General features: G+C 47.1%; 6 protein-coding genes across 6 annotated transcripts; 3 read left to right on the plus strand and 3 right to left on the minus strand.

Annotated features, from left to right (window-relative positions):
• Positions 1–32: 32 nt before the first annotated feature.
• On the minus strand, positions 33–2,771 carry F4813DRAFT_369597 (dynein light intermediate chain-domain-containing protein). Its single transcript, XM_049244442.1, has 6 exons — positions 2,236–2,771; positions 2,023–2,178; positions 1,588–1,970; positions 1,434–1,527; positions 747–1,381; positions 33–693 (listed from the first exon to the last, which is right to left on the minus strand). The coding sequence occupies exons 1-6, from the start codon at positions 2,393–2,395 to the stop codon at positions 535–537; spliced, it is 1,587 nt and encodes a 528-aa protein (XP_049096811.1). The 5' UTR covers positions 2,396–2,771; the 3' UTR covers positions 33–534.
• Positions 2,772–3,248: 477 nt separating this feature from the next.
• F4813DRAFT_392358 (uncharacterized protein) lies at positions 3,249–4,309 on the plus strand (the record flags this gene model as incomplete). Its single annotated transcript, XM_049247270.1, has 2 exons — positions 3,249–3,304; positions 3,379–4,309. The coding sequence occupies 2 exons, from the start codon at positions 3,249–3,251 to the stop codon at positions 4,307–4,309; spliced, it is 987 nt and encodes a 328-aa protein (XP_049096812.1).
• Positions 4,310–4,459: 150 nt separating this feature from the next.
• On the minus strand, positions 4,460–6,062 carry F4813DRAFT_197655 (WD40 repeat-like protein). The gene is made up of 4 exons (XM_049239516.1): positions 5,790–6,062; positions 5,691–5,729; positions 5,162–5,616; positions 4,460–5,100 (listed from the first exon to the last, which is right to left on the minus strand). The coding sequence occupies exons 1-4, from the start codon at positions 5,896–5,898 to the stop codon at positions 4,561–4,563; spliced, it is 1,143 nt and encodes a 380-aa protein (XP_049096813.1). The 5' UTR covers positions 5,899–6,062; the 3' UTR covers positions 4,460–4,560.
• A 1,306-nt stretch (positions 6,063–7,368) lies between these two features.
• Positions 7,369–9,123, plus strand: F4813DRAFT_197708 (Septin-domain-containing protein). Its single transcript, XM_049239517.1, has 6 exons — positions 7,369–7,644; positions 7,766–7,882; positions 7,939–8,026; positions 8,086–8,223; positions 8,275–8,742; positions 8,796–9,123. Exons 1-6 carry the CDS (start codon positions 7,554–7,556, stop codon positions 9,037–9,039), a joined length of 1,146 nt encoding a protein of 381 aa, XP_049096814.1. The 5' UTR covers positions 7,369–7,553; the 3' UTR covers positions 9,040–9,123.
• A 546-nt stretch (positions 9,124–9,669) lies between these two features.
• On the minus strand, positions 9,670–11,162 carry F4813DRAFT_197760 (transmembrane BAX inhibitor motif-containing protein). The gene is made up of 2 exons (XM_049239518.1): positions 10,652–11,162; positions 9,670–10,574 (listed from the first exon to the last, which is right to left on the minus strand). The coding sequence occupies exons 1-2, from the start codon at positions 10,991–10,993 to the stop codon at positions 10,083–10,085; spliced, it is 834 nt and encodes a 277-aa protein (XP_049096815.1). The 5' UTR covers positions 10,994–11,162; the 3' UTR covers positions 9,670–10,082.
• A 2,131-nt stretch (positions 11,163–13,293) lies between these two features.
• Positions 13,294–14,952, plus strand: F4813DRAFT_382470 (longevity assurance proteins LAG1/LAC1; the record flags this gene model as incomplete). Its single annotated transcript, XM_049245806.1, has 4 exons — positions 13,294–13,411; positions 13,583–13,896; positions 14,008–14,295; positions 14,359–14,952. 4 exons carry the CDS (start codon positions 13,294–13,296, stop codon positions 14,950–14,952), a joined length of 1,314 nt encoding a protein of 437 aa, XP_049096816.1.
• Positions 14,953–15,732: the final 780 nt, after the last annotated feature.

The raw sequence follows: 15,732 nt of genomic DNA on the forward strand, positions 1-15,732 counted from the left end.
ATACGTATCACAGGCAAAGTAGCAATTTTAGATATTTTTCTGTTCTCTTCGTATTGTTTAGGTTAAGGGGTATCTATTCTACAGTTATCGAACCATAGATGCAAGGGATTTATCGCTCTCCCGGGCGGAAAAGACGGTATGTTTTCAGATAGACGGACAGCCGATAACTCCAAGTGCTGATGCGAGTCGAGTCTCTTTCTCCTTATCTTTCACCAAAAAAAAAAAAAATCCTGCCCTGGTAGTCCCTTGCTCTACTGCGCTTCTCCCTCCTTATTCTCCTGCCACTCCCAGATACCAACACGACCCCCTGTTTTTACACGGGGTTGTACAAATGAGAAAGGAGGGTTCTGTGTGAACCCGTTAGGAACCACGATGCGTTGCTCGTTAGATTGAGCGTGATACGTCGGGATTACTCCTTGTGATCTCCATGTTCGAGTCGTTCACATTGCACGAATGATCTCGTCACTGCTAACTACATGCAACTCGGCCATGAACCTTCATCGTGTTGCACCCGTAGCGTCGTCATTATTCCCATCACGTCTTGCTTACGCTGCCGCCAGCTGTTGGCTTTCTATTCATTAGATTGCCGAAGAACTTGGCTAACGTATCCGTATCTACTTGTGTCCCTCCTTCTTCAAGCCGGGACTCTTCATCCGGGCGGGGTTCAGGGGATTGTCCGTAGGCTTGACGGTCCTATTAATAGGTTAGTGATAATGAATGGTCTTGAGATACAAATGGAGATTTACCTTAAGCCGCTGTACCATATCGTCGGCATCCACTTGAATACCACCCATATTAAACTGCACCGGACCAATATGATCGCTGATCATATCATCGGGGGTTTCTAGTGAGAATGTGTTGTTGTTGTTGTTGTTAACTTTACCAGTCTTCTCGTCTATCTTCTTCTGTTGATCAAGTCGCTCTAACTGATTGGCAAGGAAGGCTTGTGTGTCGACTGAGGGCACTTCTAATTTGCTCGTATCTTGGTTCCCTTGAGCCAGTTGTAGGGCATCCAGACTTGTGTCTTGGACCTGCTCCTCGTAGAGTGCGACAGAAGACCCTTCGGGCTCGTTCGTTTCGCTTGTGTCGCCACCTACTTGGTGGCTAGCATCGTTTGCCTCGTTGGTCTTTGTCGTGGGAAAAGGTTGGTCGAGGTCTATCGACCAACCTTCGCTAACCGTTTCCACGTCGAAGCCATCCCGTAATACTCGAATTTTACCCCAGGAGTCCCAGTTAGGGGGTACTACAATCTTGTCTCGGTCAATGACGTTGGCTTTCAAGGAGCCGCGCTTCAGTAACGAGTGGATTCCAAGACTGGCGTGAACAAGGCTTTGCAACGGCGAGGCCATCGATGGTGTCGTGTAAATAAGAGAAGCACCGTCTGGTTATAAATTAGTAAGGCTGTAAGGGTAAATTGTGTACCGTGGACGTACGTCTTAATAACACCGTTCTTAGATATTGAAGTACGAGATCGAATTTCTCCTCTTTCCACGCTTGTGTCTTTTCCAAGTAGTCTATTCTTTCAGACTAGTTGTGCCGGTTAGTACTATACCTGTAAATTCTGTAAATCGAACCAGAGTAACTCACATTCTGGCATACGACGCAGAGTGGTAAGCCTAGAGCGTCTTCCCACTCTCCTGGCCCGAGCGGTAATGCGACGTCTCCTTCTGCCGCAACTGCGCCGGTGCCATCCAGATTCACGGATCCACCTGTTCGCCCACGGTCTCTCCAGCTGATCATTACCTCCTCCATCGTCTCCTTGCACTCCGGACTGAGGGACATGATGACGGTTCGCAACAGCAGCAACCACTCTCGAAGCTGTCGCATCCAAAGCCAAGGTTGGGACCAGTCAAGCAGTATTACTATTAATGTGTTCGCGATCGATTGCGGAGTCAAAAGCGGTTTGATGAGCTCAGTAAAGGAGGGAGATGGACTGGTAAGGAGGTAAAGTGATATGCGTGCTAGAAAGTCTGGTTTGGGTCAGCGCAGAAAACTTGACTACGCGGATCTCGATGAACTGACCCTCCTGGTCTGCGTCCAAGACGTTGTAATATGTATATCCAAGGGCAAAACTATTGGCTATCGGGGGGGTCTTTTGACTATTCCGATCTATGCCTTTCCGGCCGTCGTTCCTCGACAGGGCTTCGAGGAAGTCTCGTTGCGAATCTACGGAACCCCCTGAGATCTTGTTAGTCGTCCCTCTATGTCTAACGATTCGGAGAAACTCGTTCATACCAAGAACCAGCAAGTTTTTCTCAGGTAGCCTCTTGCCGCTGGCGACGGAGTCGAGCATAGAGCTCCACATGTCCTTTTTCTGGTCATCCTTCTTTCCCTCCGAACCGGTACCGACTGAGGTACTCGTATACGTGGAGAACCGGTTCGAATTGGCCGTCATGTTTGATTTCGATCGATTGGTGGTAGCATTGGGGGAGACCTGTTTGCGTCTAAAGCTGCCCTCAACGTAATAGGGTTAAAGTTGCGATCAAAAGCTGCGATCAAAAGTTGCGATCGGTCTTAAGGTCGAATTCGAATCTTAGGTGAAGCTCATCAAGACGTTTCTTCTTTCTTTTCTTTTCTTTCTATTTTTATTCAACGAAATGAGACACCTGGGGGAGAAATTACAAAGGTGAGATAGGTAGGTTAGATTAATGGGTCTCTGCTTCAAGGGCGGTTCGTTTTCAACATAAGAAACATGTAGCTACTTCGTACATGTTAGGTACTTTTTATTCCCCTTGAACTTGGAAGCTTCTAACCTAAGCATTTGATTAACGGGCAACCGGCCTAGATCACTGATAGACTTTAGTGGTCCTTCAGGCTTCAACGGTCCGACGTTTTCTCCAGTGCAGGGGTTTTGTTCTAGGGATTTCACAGAAGCAGCTAGGTACATGTAATACTACATGTAGGTACGACATCAAGCTTAGCTCCTACTTAGGTACCTACACTACTGGGAAGAATTACGTGGATAATTCCCCTTTTAAGCTTAGACCAGATTCTCACCTTCTACATACCTACCTATGTAGGTACCACATAGTAGGTACCGGCCTACAAATTGCGGTACAGGTACCTTGAGTCGCGTTTGGAGCTCTCAAAGCAGCTGCATTTTCTAATTATTCTAATCCCCGTCTTCAATCAGCCTTGCAGCTAAGCTTCTTCGTAACCTTTCTTACCATTTCGCAGCTTTCCCAAGCTACCTACTTGTCTCTGTCTTATATATTTCCCCAAAACTCATTAGAACTGCATGCGACGCTATGAATCAGATACGCGCCATCCAAGCGCTTAACAAACGCGAGATTGAGAATGGGGTGTAAGTTCTTTGTTTCTCTTTAGTCGCATTGTAAACCCCTTTATACGAACCCCTTTATACTAAAAGCAAACCAGATCGCCAGAAGCCTCCTGGCATACCGACTACCGCGACACCGCCTTCGTCAACTTTGGTGGTCTGCCGTACGAACTGTCCGAGGGTGACATCATCACGATATTCTCGCAGTACGGAGAGCCCGTCTTCCTAAAGCTCGCGCGGGACAAGGAAACGGGCAAGAGCAAAGGATTCGGCTGGCTCAAGTACGAGGATCAGCGCAGTACGGACTTGGCCGTGGACAACTTGGGAGGCGCCGAGATCAACGGTCGCCTAGTCAGGGTCGACCACGCCCGATACAAGCCCCGCGACGATGAGGATCCCGACGAGTTTAAAGTTGGCTGGGAAGACATCATGCGCCGCGAGAAGGCCGCTAAGGGCGAGGATGTAGATATGGAAGACGCTAGTGAGGAAGAGGAAGAGGAGAGACGCCCGATGATCAAAGAGGAGATAGAGCTAGCGAAGCTTATCGAAGAACACGATGATGATGACCCTATGAAGGGCTTCTTGATCGAGGAGAAGAAGAAAGAAGTCGAGTTAGCATTAAGAAAGGAGAGCGGGCATAAGGGGGGGAAGGATAGGAAGGATAAGCATCGGCATCACCACCATTCCCATAGATCTAAGAGAGACGATAAGGACAACGAGGAGCGTGATCGCCATAGGAGATCTAGACGGGATAAAACACCAGTTGGGAAAGGCAGTCGAGAACGGGATGAAAAGCCTCCAAGACGAAGGAATGATTCTAGAGATCGCGAGCGGAAAAGACGGGACGATGACCGCGACCGCGATCGACGTCGTGATAGGGAACAAAGAGACCGAGACGATAAGGACAAAACCGATAAGGACAGGCGCGAGAAGCATTCTAGCCGCTACGATGACGAGGACAGGGATAAGGATCGAGAACGTAAAAGTAGACGAAGTAGAAGCAGGTCTCCACGTTCGTATAGAGACTGACGATGTTGTCTAATCGCTTAATAAAGATACCCCCCAAAAGTCAACGCTAGTCAGGTAATCTTGCCAGCCCATATCCTAGTGCAACATGATTTCTAACGCCGCCTCTGACCAGATAACGCCGGACCCGCGAATCCATATACTCCACGCCGATTCCCCATGACCCTTTCAAATCAGTACCTCTTATATGGTTCCCCTAGGTACTCATCTAGCTTATGCTTGGGACTATGCTCGTAATAACCCTTGAGCTCGTCCTAATTCCCTAGGTATTTCTTCCAGCCTTCCCTGACGACTATGGATCTGCCGTCTTCGCCCTCCCTGAGAACAAATTTCTCCCAACGCGCATCTTGCCCGGCACCCACGACGATTAGAGTGCTTTCGTCTATCCAGCCGATCACCCCCTTCACGGGCCTACTAGTGCCCAGTACGGTCTCCCCCCCTGGATGATTTCGAGGGGTAGGAAGAAGGGGCTCTTCCCCTGTTTCAAAAGGTGCAGAGGTAAAAGAATAGATGTCAGCAAACGGACCAAATGGTATGTTGCTCAGGATACCCCATTTATTCCTCGCCTCAGTATTAGGACTGCTTCCGCTGGGAGCTGGAGGAGGTGGTGTAAACTGTTGATTACGTGGGTTAGGAACATCGAAAATGTGCAAGCTGCCTTTGTCCGAGGTGCAGGCTAGCATGTTCCCGGATGGACTAAAACGTAAGGAGTATATAGTAGCAGATTCGCTACCACGACGTCGTTCAGCAAGCTTCGCGCCCCTATTAGTGGAGAAGATGCGGACAATTGTGCCCTATACATAATTAGCATAGTGAATTAGCATAGTGAATTAATCAAGTAATGATTTCATCTACCTTCTCACTTGCTGTTGCTAGTAGATCTCCGTCTGAACTTAGTTGCAGCGCTCTCAAACTTGAAGAGTGTGCAGGAATGATGCTAACGCTGCCCGTGTCGAACTGTATAACGTGGACTTGGCCCGGCGTCCTACCAGGGATAACCAAATGTCTCTCCGTTAGACAGCAAAGACCGAGATAATTGTTTGTAGTCTCATATATAGCGAGTGGCGTAGGAGGCTTCTGGAAAGCATATAGACGTACGCTGTTCTGCAGAACAACGGCAATTCTCGTCTTAGAAATCTGGACGCCGCGAACAGCGGTGAGGGTAGCTATTTCAAGGCCTATCTTGCCTTTGCTATCATCCCATATTATGGCCTTGTTCTGTGGGAACTTGGGTGAGCGACCGCCACCAACAAGAGCAAGGTAATTGGCGTTGCCCATCATCTGGACTAGACCTAGGCCCGCATTGAAAACTAAGGCTTGTAAGACTGATGTCTATAAAAAAATATATATATAAAAAAATAAATAGATAGGTATCGTAACATACCTCTTGCTGTTTGTATTTGGCAAGTATTTGAGAGGAAGACTATCAAGCATGTAAGTGAGTGAAATGTACAAGCTAAAAGGTATGTCGTCGAAAACATACTGCAGAACCCCGAGTCTAAGCCAACAACAAATCGACTTGCGTCATGGTTGAAGGTGACGGAAAGAGCAGCATGCTCGCTGGGGTTTTCGATAACTGGTCGAGTATTCATGATGGCTGTTTTTATAAGTCTACGCTGGTACTAGGAATAAATAAAGTAGGCTAGCGAGAGTGACGACCACGACGACCACGACGACCACGACGACCACAGTGGACGAAGTAAACGAAACGAATGATAGATGCTGAGTCTCAAAAGAAACCAGAGAGTTCGGGTAGAGTCTCGGTATCCCAGATCATTGCTATATCGCACATTCGTGAAGCTTTCCGTTGGGACAGCCTTTAGATAAAACGGACCTATAGATGGAATGCGACGATAAGCACTGGCCTGCCTAAGCTTTCTCAGTACCTGTTCTACATGCAGGCAGCCAACGGGGCCAGAGATCAGAGATGAGTCAGGGCTGATGAAACGTCGAACGAATTAGGAATGATATAATTCAGAGGATCAGATACTGCTGGATCTATACAAGCTTTTGAATGAGAATGAGAGAAAATGGTAAGCCTTTGAACCGATGAAGTTGGTTGATTATCATCACAAGTCTGGTCCAGGCGATTACTTGGGATGGGGCGTAATATGTTGCGCAGGTACAGTACACGTGAGAGTTCCATGGGTACATAAGATGCTATGGAGATTTAAAGATGTATATGCACGGACCACATGATCTAGGTCTTATTACGTTGATACTATGTACGAAGTACCTACCTACACTAGGTCGGCGCGCCCCCGGCCATTGTTTTGGTTTTGTAGGTACCTACATAGGGGAGGAATGGTCTGAGAGCTCTTCCTCTACATAGAGAGGTATGTATTCGTAATCTTTTATTTAGTGGCGTTACGGAATACATATAGCGTAAACAATTGAAGCTGTGGCTGTGTCCCATTTACCGGTCTTCCACCAATTGATACATGTACATAGGTATGTACCTAGGTACTTGTAAATTTAGATGTTTGGAACAGGCACGCTTACTATGTAAAGACGATGAAGTGGAAGTTACGGTTGAATTACTTGCTCTCTCCCGTCTTGCATCTCCAGCCTCGTGTTAATTTGACATGGGGAAAGTAGTGCTGGGTCGACCCTGGCTTGTCCGCCCGTCCAATTAAATAGTAAGTACCTTAGTACCTCCTTTAGCTCTTGCGGTACCTACCAAAGCCTGAGCCCCTGAATTCGGGGGAGAAACAAAGTGATCCGTGCTCTGATTTGGTGCCTTTCTAGTGGCCCCGTAACCCCTGTCTGGTCCCCTCTGTAGCAACCGTTTTGTGGTGTTGAAATTGCACTTTTTTTTTCTGGAGAAGAGGGAAGGAGAGAGCCGTCAACAGCTTTGGCGAAGCGAATCCCTAACATTTCTCAAATCTTCTTTGGTTTCCTTCATCAACACCCGAGCCCCAAGCTGTGATCACACCCCCCCTTTCACAACGCCGTTTTTAGATACCCCCATTTGCGAAGATCCCGTTCCGTTGACGAAACCTACCATCGTCAATCATTGTAATTTCAATTCTTTTTGCCCGCGGACCTAATCACCCCATTGCGAAACCCAAGCCTTAGCCTAATATGTCGTCCCCAGCGGTGAGCCTCCCCTATCACCTATCACTCTGCAACCGAACGAATCTCGCGTTCCATGTTTGCACTTTGCATTGTTACTTACATCTTTATCATACTCTCGTGTTCTCCATCCGTCATCGTTGTATAATCTCGTTGTAGCTGCTAATCAATCATGATGCGTTCACAGAAGATGATGCGCCGGAAGAAGAACGTCAAGAAGGGAATTCAGTTCTGCTTGATGGTCTGTGGTGCTTCAGGAACAGGTATACACAGCCCCCCTTAGTCTTGACGCGTTCCACGTACAATCTCCTTCAAACCATCAAAACATCAAGCTATCAACCGCCCAGCATAATGGAGATGCTAATCGTAGCTCTTACTATGTAGGAAGAACGACTTTCGTCAACACCCTCTGCAGCAAGAGTGTATTGACCCACAAAGACTCTGACGACGCTACTGCTGCTCACGTCGAGGATGGTGTCAAGATCAAGCCCATCACTGTTGGTTAGTTTAATGCTTGTCCTAGGGAGTAATAAGCAAGTTCTAACATTCTGCCGTAGAGCTCGAATTGGACGAAGAGGGCACCCGTATCTCTTTGACCATTGTTGATACACCGGGTTTTGGCGACCAGATTGACAACGAGGCAAGGTACGACTTAATATCTAAGAACAACAGCTACAACGTCTACTGATACTTTTCATCCATAGCTTCTCAGAGATTGTTGGGTATCTCGAGAGACAATATGACGACATCTTGGCCGAGGAGTCGCGTATCAAGCGAAACCCCAGATTCAGGGACAACCGAGTACATGCTATGCTGTACTTTATTACTCCCACTGGTCATGGGTAGGTGCTGCTTCTCGACTAGCAACGTTATTATATACTCATTGTCTATAGTCTCCGTGAACTCGACATCGAACTGATGAAGCGCCTTGCTCCCCGTGTCAACGTCATTCCCGTTATTGGCCGTGCCGATTCGCTGACCCCCGCCGAGCTGGCTGAGTCGAAGAAGCTTGTGATGGAGGACATTGAGCACTACCGAATCCCCGTGTACAACTTCCCTTACGATATCGAAGAGGATGATGAGGATACCGTTGAAGAGAACGCCGAGCTCAGAGGTCTAATGCCCTTTGCTATAGTTGGCTCCGAAGATGTTATCGAGATTGGTGGTCGTAAAGTTCGAGCCCGGCAATATCCTTGGGGTGTTGTTGAGGTTGACAACCCTCGTCACTCTGACTTCTTGGCCATTCGATCAGCCCTCCTTCACAGCCATCTTGCTGATCTGAAGGAGATTACCCACGATTTCCTATACGAAAATTACCGTACTGAGAAACTTAGCAAGAGCGTCGAGGGTGGTGCTGGAGTGTAAGTTACCTTTGACGGACTATTATGACTATTTTCTAACGTACTATTTACAGTGATTCTTCCATGAACCCTGAGGATTTGGCTTCTCAGTCTGTTCGTCTAAAGGAAGAGCAACTTCGCCGAGAAGAGGAGAAGCTCCGCGAAATCGAGGTCAAGGTCCAGCGCGAGATCAACGAAAAACGACAGGAGCTTTTGGCCCGCGAGTCCCAACTACGCGAAATCGAAGCGAGAATGGCACGAGAGGCCGCTGCCGCCGCAGGCACACCAGAGGCGAATGGCGAACAAGAGGCCAACTAAGTATCCTAGAACGACATCTTTCCTATCTCCTACTACTGGTATATCGGCGGCCAGCTAGCAGTACGGATTGTGGCGTTGGGTGTTTGATATCCCCTAGTCCCTGACCCCTTAAAGCCATTTGAAACGACGCGTTATACGAAAATCCAACAAAATTAATGATTGTGTGGGATGCGGAATAGCAGAGGGCTTGGTGAAAACTTGTCAGGAATAAAAGCCAGAGTTGATATCCCCTTACAATTATTGCATGCCCAATTTTCGGAAGAGGGACGATGGCGCAGTGGGAAAGGGAAGCAATGTTTGCCTTCCCAATTTTTCATATCTGATGACACGTCGTCCTGTGGACAAACTGAAGGTGGTAGAGGAAACAGTTCGCCTACCTTTGTATCTTTTGCGAGTCGATGTCCGTTTTACCAGTGCCAATTATGTAGCCTTTTCTACTTTATGCCCCCTTTTCTCCTAGTATTAGTGCCTTCTAATGCAGATATCAATATGAGCTTTCTTTGATGTCTATTACGATCACGTTCATGATCTAGATTTTTATTTGTTCCGGTGATGATATTTTATTGCTATGCTGGAAAGACGTTGCCGTAGAAGTGTAGACGAAAATAAATACTGAGCTAGTATACTATTTCGTTATATCATTTCCCCAGTGCTGACGAAAATTTGATATCACCAGGATTGTAAACTGTATGCTTGTTCGTAATTTTAAGGTATCAAGACGCTTTGAATAAGAGATATTTATGCTAGCTGAGAATTCGACTATCCCGACGTAACTAACTATACCATGGAACAGACCAAGCCCCTAGTTTTAGCAACCCTTAATACTAAGCTCAAGTTGCTACTTCCTAAGACGCCATTACCTAAACTCATACAACAACACAAGGAAACAATATAGGCCCTGCAATAACGTCTAGGACAGATGATTTTCTCAAAAATGTCCTTTGCGTCCGTCCTCTCTGCGAAAGGAAGCCTACAATTCCGTGTTTAACTTAATATCCGTATCATTACAATCGAGATTATTCTCCCAACCCTCGTCAATTTGTCTAGTTGTTATTCTGGCTGTTTAGGATGCGTAGAATGGCCAGAAATAAGTTGATGATGTCCAGGTACAAGCTGATGGCGGCAGCAATCTCCTCCTCGACGTGGTGCTTGCGGAGGACGAGCTGGGTGTCGACTAAGATGTAACCCGAGAAAATCAAAGCGGCCAGTCCGCCGTAGATGAGCTCACCGGTGCTACTGCTAGGAAGGAACATCATCATGAAGCTGAAGAGCAAGAGACCCCAGAGCGCACCGAATAGGTACGGCATCCAGGAAGTGAAGTCGTACTTGGTCTGGCAAGCGAACAGCGTCAGGAAGACGAATATACCGCCAGTCAGGATAACAGCGTTGAGCACGATCTGTGTTTTGTAGAAGGATACGATAACTGAGATGGTGTAGGCCTCGAGCAGGGTGAATCCGGAGAGAAAGAGTAAGTTCGTCGGGTAGGACTTGCGTTTCCAATAGGTCAGAGCCATGAAAGCCATGGAGCCGAAAAGCTGTAAGCATCATCATGTTAGCTTCCATCATTCATAAATGCTTTACCTACTTGGAGGGAAAGATTGTGTTAACATACCGATGCCCAGACAAGACCTGGGTGCGACTGAATCCACGTCTTGTAGCCATCGCTCCAAAAACTAAAGCCGCTGACGACGGCGGTGGTGAGCAGCTGTACCGTGAGGATGGTGTACACCTTGCGAATGAACTGGTTGCGAATATCGATGGTCGCCTCGGCGACAGACCCGCCGAACTTGAAGTCATCGGGGATGTTGTCCTCGCTGCTGCGCGGGGCGTCGCCGAAGAGTCCGGCCGATGCGTTGTTCGATCCGGCGTCCTGGTACGACGGGGGAGCCTGCGACCAGGTTACCGCGTCGGGATCCTGCGTGGGCGCCGGCGTGTATTTGGTATTGGCGGCCATTGTGTTTTTTCTTATCCGTAGACGGTCTCGGTTCGTCGCGGCTGATGATAGATGGACAGAGCAAGCAAAAACGAGTACCTAATGATCTACTGGTGATGCGAAGATGGAGGTTGTTCTAGGTGAGAGAGGTGGCTGCTATGTAGAAAGGAACTTGCGGCGGGCGAATCGCGGGGCGCAATGTGAGTAATGTAAGTACCTAGGTAACCTACTGTAGGTCATCAGTTAGGCAGGTGCGGGAAGGCTGTGCAGTGTCAGAGCCCGGTCATAGAAAAACCAAGAGTGGGTCCATGGATTTTCTCAATGCTTCTGGTACTATCGACAAGAAATTCTTAGTCATTATCTGCTTCGTTTTCATTGGCTGTTGATTTTACCTAGGTTCAACCCAGATTCCAGATTGTTAGAAGGCCACATGTGGCTTGAATATGGTTAGTAATAACTTAAAAGTGCGGGGCGGCATGTGAAAGTCGAGAAGGTTACCTACCTAGGTAGGCAGCTGAGTCTCTGCAGTTCCAGCCTTTTCAGACTTTCCGAATAAGACTTTGTTATATTTTTCAATATATCCTGCATTGTGCAACTTACGACCAATCATATCATATCCTGACCTACCTCATCCACATACATACCTACGCACCTAATACACATTTATGATTTTACCAGGTTTGTTACCAAGTATTAATGAAGATATCTTAAACTTCTATCGTATTAGATAAAACTCAGATATTAAAAACCATTGGTTTTCTTTTTGAAGAGTGTCCCGTGGTTCGTAATTAATTTATATACATACCGGAAAGCCACAGCAGTCCACATGGATTCCCCGCTCGCGAAGAATTTCCGGGGAATAAGCGACAACACACGAGAAGATGAGATGTGTGGTTGTGCGAAATTCGGCGCAGCTTATTCGCTAGGATGCCATGTGGAAAGGTGATACATATAAAAACAAATCCATGCAATAGAGTTGCCAGTCCCGGAGCAGTTAGCTCCCATTGGCCACTCATATCCACAAACAGCTTTTGGTTGCATTGGAGATGGGAAGCTTGCGGCGGGGAAAGAATAGGAGAGAAAAAGATTCCATGGATGTTATGAACTCATCAAAGTAGGCGATCCGGCTCTTGAAATGAAACCGCGGTACAATACGTAAACTCTCCTAAGCTTCACCTAATCAATTGGCTATTGTAAGTTATCTAGAAGAGGAAAAAAGAAGCTATAAAGTAGCTTGTTTACTTTTCGTAGCGTTTCAAGCTTGTATATTGACAAAATGTAGCACCAAAAGCTATAGTATCATTTAAATTGGCACTGCAAGTTCAAGTTCAGGTTATCGGGCTAGGCTAGGTACATATGCAAAAGGTCTCATCTCAACAAAAAATCAGATGTTACCATGTTATGTTACCACGTTTGAGAGGCATGTAAGTATATCGATCGCTGATCTATACCCTTGGCTTGTCTCCATCGTTTCGCCAAAGGTACGGGGGTTCTGTGCACGTAATAAAAGGACGAAAAGGACAAAAGCCTCTTGGCCATGAAGGGGGTCCCCTATCTACAATTACTTAAGTGGCCTAGTTATCGATGATATAGCGATCGGTGATCACTAAATTTATATTGATATACCCCACTAATCCCCTGTTGGAAAGGGACGATGCCCTACTAGGTAAGTACTTAACCTTAGGTAGTGTAGCTTGACCACCCCTCCTCCTTTTTTTTTTTTTCTTCTTCTCCCGGTTCACCGCTCTGACCGCTCATCCTCGAATCTATCAAAAACTTACAGCAGTGGGGGGGCCCACCTTCACTTCAACATCTTCAAAAACAACTTGCCTTCAGTCCTGTCCAGGTGGTCCCGACCAGATCAATGTCCCCTGTATACAGCTCCGGGGGCTCGTTGGACACATTCGTTCTTCTAAAATAAGAGTGATGATTTGTCTGTTTGTGGCATTTGTTTTCGTGTCCTAACCCCCGTTACCACCCGTTACTCACATCCGCCAATCGCTTGACCGACGTGTGAGGCATTCGTTATTGTGTAATCACTGGTTATCACTGGTTATCACTGGTTCTGATTTTTTTTTCGAAAGTTCCCCGCTGATCTTGTTGCGTCGGCCGACATATCCGCACATATTTACGGTTAAACATAAAGAAATTGTTTCAGCCGGATTTCTAGCGGACATTTCGATTCGAATATGAACGAACCCGAGGCCAATGCCCCTCCCACAGACCTTGGGGATACAATAGAGTCTACCACAATCATGGAGCCTCAAGTCGAGAAACCCAAGACCAGCGCGGTAAGGCCGCCGGTGAAGTCGCGAAGCTCGATGAACGGCCCTTTGTACATGCAGACCAGCAAAAATAAGGTCTTAGTCCGGAGAGTAAAGAGGAGAGACGATGGTCCCATGAGGGGCTTGGCTCGTTGGTTCCTCGAGAATCAGACTGGTATGTTTACACTTACCTACAAAGTCCATCGGACAGCTATTTTAAACCCCTCCCCTATCATGGAGTGTGTAGGGTCCTGCTCGGTGCTCTGTTCTACGACAGCAGTATCGTACTACTAGCTAGTATTCCCATTACATTCTTTGCTATCGCTAATAGTTTCCAATCGTATAGGTCTCTCGTTCAACTTGATCACTTTGATCTTCCTCACGCACATATGCCTTCCTAAAGCGCGCCCTCATACCTCCAAATTTTTTACCCTCTCATACTACAACCCAGAATCTGGGAAATATGCGATTGGGACGAATGACTACCATTTTATTTCGTTCTGCGTAGTTCTCTTCACTGGACTCCGCGCTTGTTTGATGGAACACCTACTGGCACCATTGGCCAGGCAATGGGGTATTTCCAAGAGGAAAGACGTTACCAGGTTCTCTGAGCAGGCATGGATGCTAGTTTACTACAGCGTTTTTTGGACGGTTGGCACGGTATGAAAACCCCCTTAATGCTACTCAGGCGCAGGAGGTTTGCCATGCGCATACCTACCTATCTACCCATCCAATATCTGGCGATTATACTAACGAACGGCCCTCGAATAGTATTTATACGTCAACTCCGCTTACTTTCTCAATATGAAAGAGCTCTGGACTGGCTGGCCAAATAGGGAGCTCGGCGGGCTCATGAAAGGCTACATACTGGCGCAATGGGCTTTCTGGGTACAGCAAGTCCTTGTTATCCACATCGAAGACCGCAGAAAGGACCACTATCAGATGCTCACCCATCATTTCATCACAATCACGCTCATTTCCGGGTGTTACTACTATTGCCATACTCGAGTTGGTAATCTCATCTTAGTTCTTATGGATGTGGTCGACTTGTTCCTCCCAGTAAGTTGAATAATTTAAGCCCCTAAATTCTACTTGGCTCTGTTTAGCTAATTCCAATCTCAGCTGGCAAAATGCTTAAAATACCTAGGCTTCTCGAAGCTATGCGATGCCACGTTTGTGGTTTTTATGGTATCGTGGTTCGTGGCCAGGCACATATTTTACCTTATGACATGCTACAGTATTTACAAGGATTTGCCTGAGCAAATCACCTGGGGCTGCTACCATGGCTCAAATTCAAATATGACGGGACCGTTGCCTATCCCTGATGGGTGGGGTCACGTTCTAGAGCCATTTAATGGCTCTGAGGGCACGGTTTGTTTCTCCAGCTCAATTCAGTGGGGATTCCTAAATTGTTTACTTGGTCTCCAAGTCCTCACCATCTTCTGGTTCTTCATGATTATCAATGTTGCCATCCGGGTGGTTAAGGGGGACGGCGCCGATGATACTAGGAGCGATGACGAAAGGGACCTAGAAACCGAATACGAAGAGGCACAACCGCTTGAGGAAGAAGTTGGCGTGGAAGCTATTGATTTAAAGGGGTGGGAGCGTCGGACAGGCGTTAAAAGAGGCGCAAGTTCTTCTGGTGTCAGTTTACCCGGCCATAGCGATCGTAAGGAGTTGCTCGGTCGCATCGGCTGCGAGAAGCAGGTTGACTGATATATCAGCGAAACAAGGTGTATCGCGGTGCACGAACAGGGTAAACGGCAGGTTCCTTTGCTTGTGGTGGTCGCTGGAGATATTGTGTGCGTCGCCAAGGAGCGCCACGCTTAGGCGTGCCGGATAGTTTAGGGCACAAAAGTCAAGCGTGGCAATCTTCATTTTGTCTTGTTCATATGGGTTGATCTGAGAGCGGTGCCCTGTGCACTACTTTACTGCACCGAGGACAGTGGGAGGACCATCTGCTCTATCTCGGCATATATAGAAACGGAATTCAATACCTATACCCCATAATCATATTATATACTAACCTGTATATGACTCTATCGCCCTATCTTGCAAACTTGAACCTGAGGGTTGTTCTACTAGCTCAAGGCGTGAAGCTCAACCCTAACTCTACTACTTCGTTGATCAGCGCCTCTAATTGTCTTATTATTCTCACTTGATTATACTTTCTGATCCATCAACCAACGATCAGTCCCAAGTATCACCACTAAACTCTAGTCGAGTTGTGCTCAATAGAACTTAATCTAGTGTCCCGTGCTGCCGCTAGATTACCCCTTTTCGCATAGCAACGACCAAACTCGGTAACCATACTTTATTATGTCGGCTTATCACTTCAAACCTTCCCCAAATGGTCTTGGCTCTTTGTCGCATGATTATGGAACTGCATCTGTTCAAACTCAAATTGACGATACTGAAACAATAAACCGAGATTCAGCCCGAACGATCAGGAGCAATGCTAGTTTTGACGCCCTGGCCCAAGAGAACCAAATTCAA

Source organism: Daldinia decipiens, assembly GCF_022478715.1.
Source record: "Daldinia decipiens strain CBS 113046 unplaced genomic scaffold F4813scaffold_34, whole genome shotgun sequence".
Classification (NCBI taxonomy): Eukaryota; Fungi; Ascomycota; class Sordariomycetes; order Xylariales; family Hypoxylaceae; genus Daldinia; species Daldinia decipiens.

Coding starts and splice junctions, on each gene's coding strand:
- F4813DRAFT_197708 (XM_049239517.1), top strand. CDS start 7,554: ATGATGCGTTCACAGAAGATGATGCGCCGGAAGAAGAACGTCAAGAAG. Junction 7,645..7,765: donor CTGTGGTGCTTCAGGAACAG/GTATACACAGCC, acceptor CTTACTATGTAG/GAAGAACGACTTTCGTCAAC. Junction 8,743..8,795: donor GTCGAGGGTGGTGCTGGAGT/GTAAGTTACCTT, acceptor TACTATTTACAG/TGATTCTTCCATGAACCCTG.
- F4813DRAFT_369597 (XM_049244442.1), bottom strand. CDS start 2,395: ATGACGGCCAATTCGAACCGGTTCTCCACGTATACGAGTACCTCAGTC. Junction 1,382..1,433: donor AAGAACGGTGTTATTAAGAC/GTACGTCCACGG, acceptor ATTTATAACCAG/ACGGTGCTTCTCTTATTTAC. Junction 694..746: donor ATATGGTACAGCGGCTTAAG/GTAAATCTCCAT, acceptor ACCTATTAATAG/GACCGTCAAGCCTACGGACA.
- F4813DRAFT_197655 (XM_049239516.1), bottom strand. CDS start 5,898: ATGAATACTCGACCAGTTATCGAAAACCCCAGCGAGCATGCTGCTCTT. Junction 5,617..5,690: donor CCAAATACAAACAGCAAGAG/GTATGTTACGAT, acceptor TACAAGCCTTAG/TTTTCAATGCGGGCCTAGGT. Junction 5,101..5,161: donor TAGCAACAGCAAGTGAGAAG/GTAGATGAAATC, acceptor AATTATGTATAG/GGCACAATTGTCCGCATCTT.
- F4813DRAFT_197760 (XM_049239518.1), bottom strand. CDS start 10,993: ATGGCCGCCAATACCAAATACACGCCGGCGCCCACGCAGGATCCCGAC. Junction 10,575..10,651: donor CAGGTCTTGTCTGGGCATCG/GTATGTTAACAC, acceptor TGATGCTTACAG/CTTTTCGGCTCCATGGCTTT.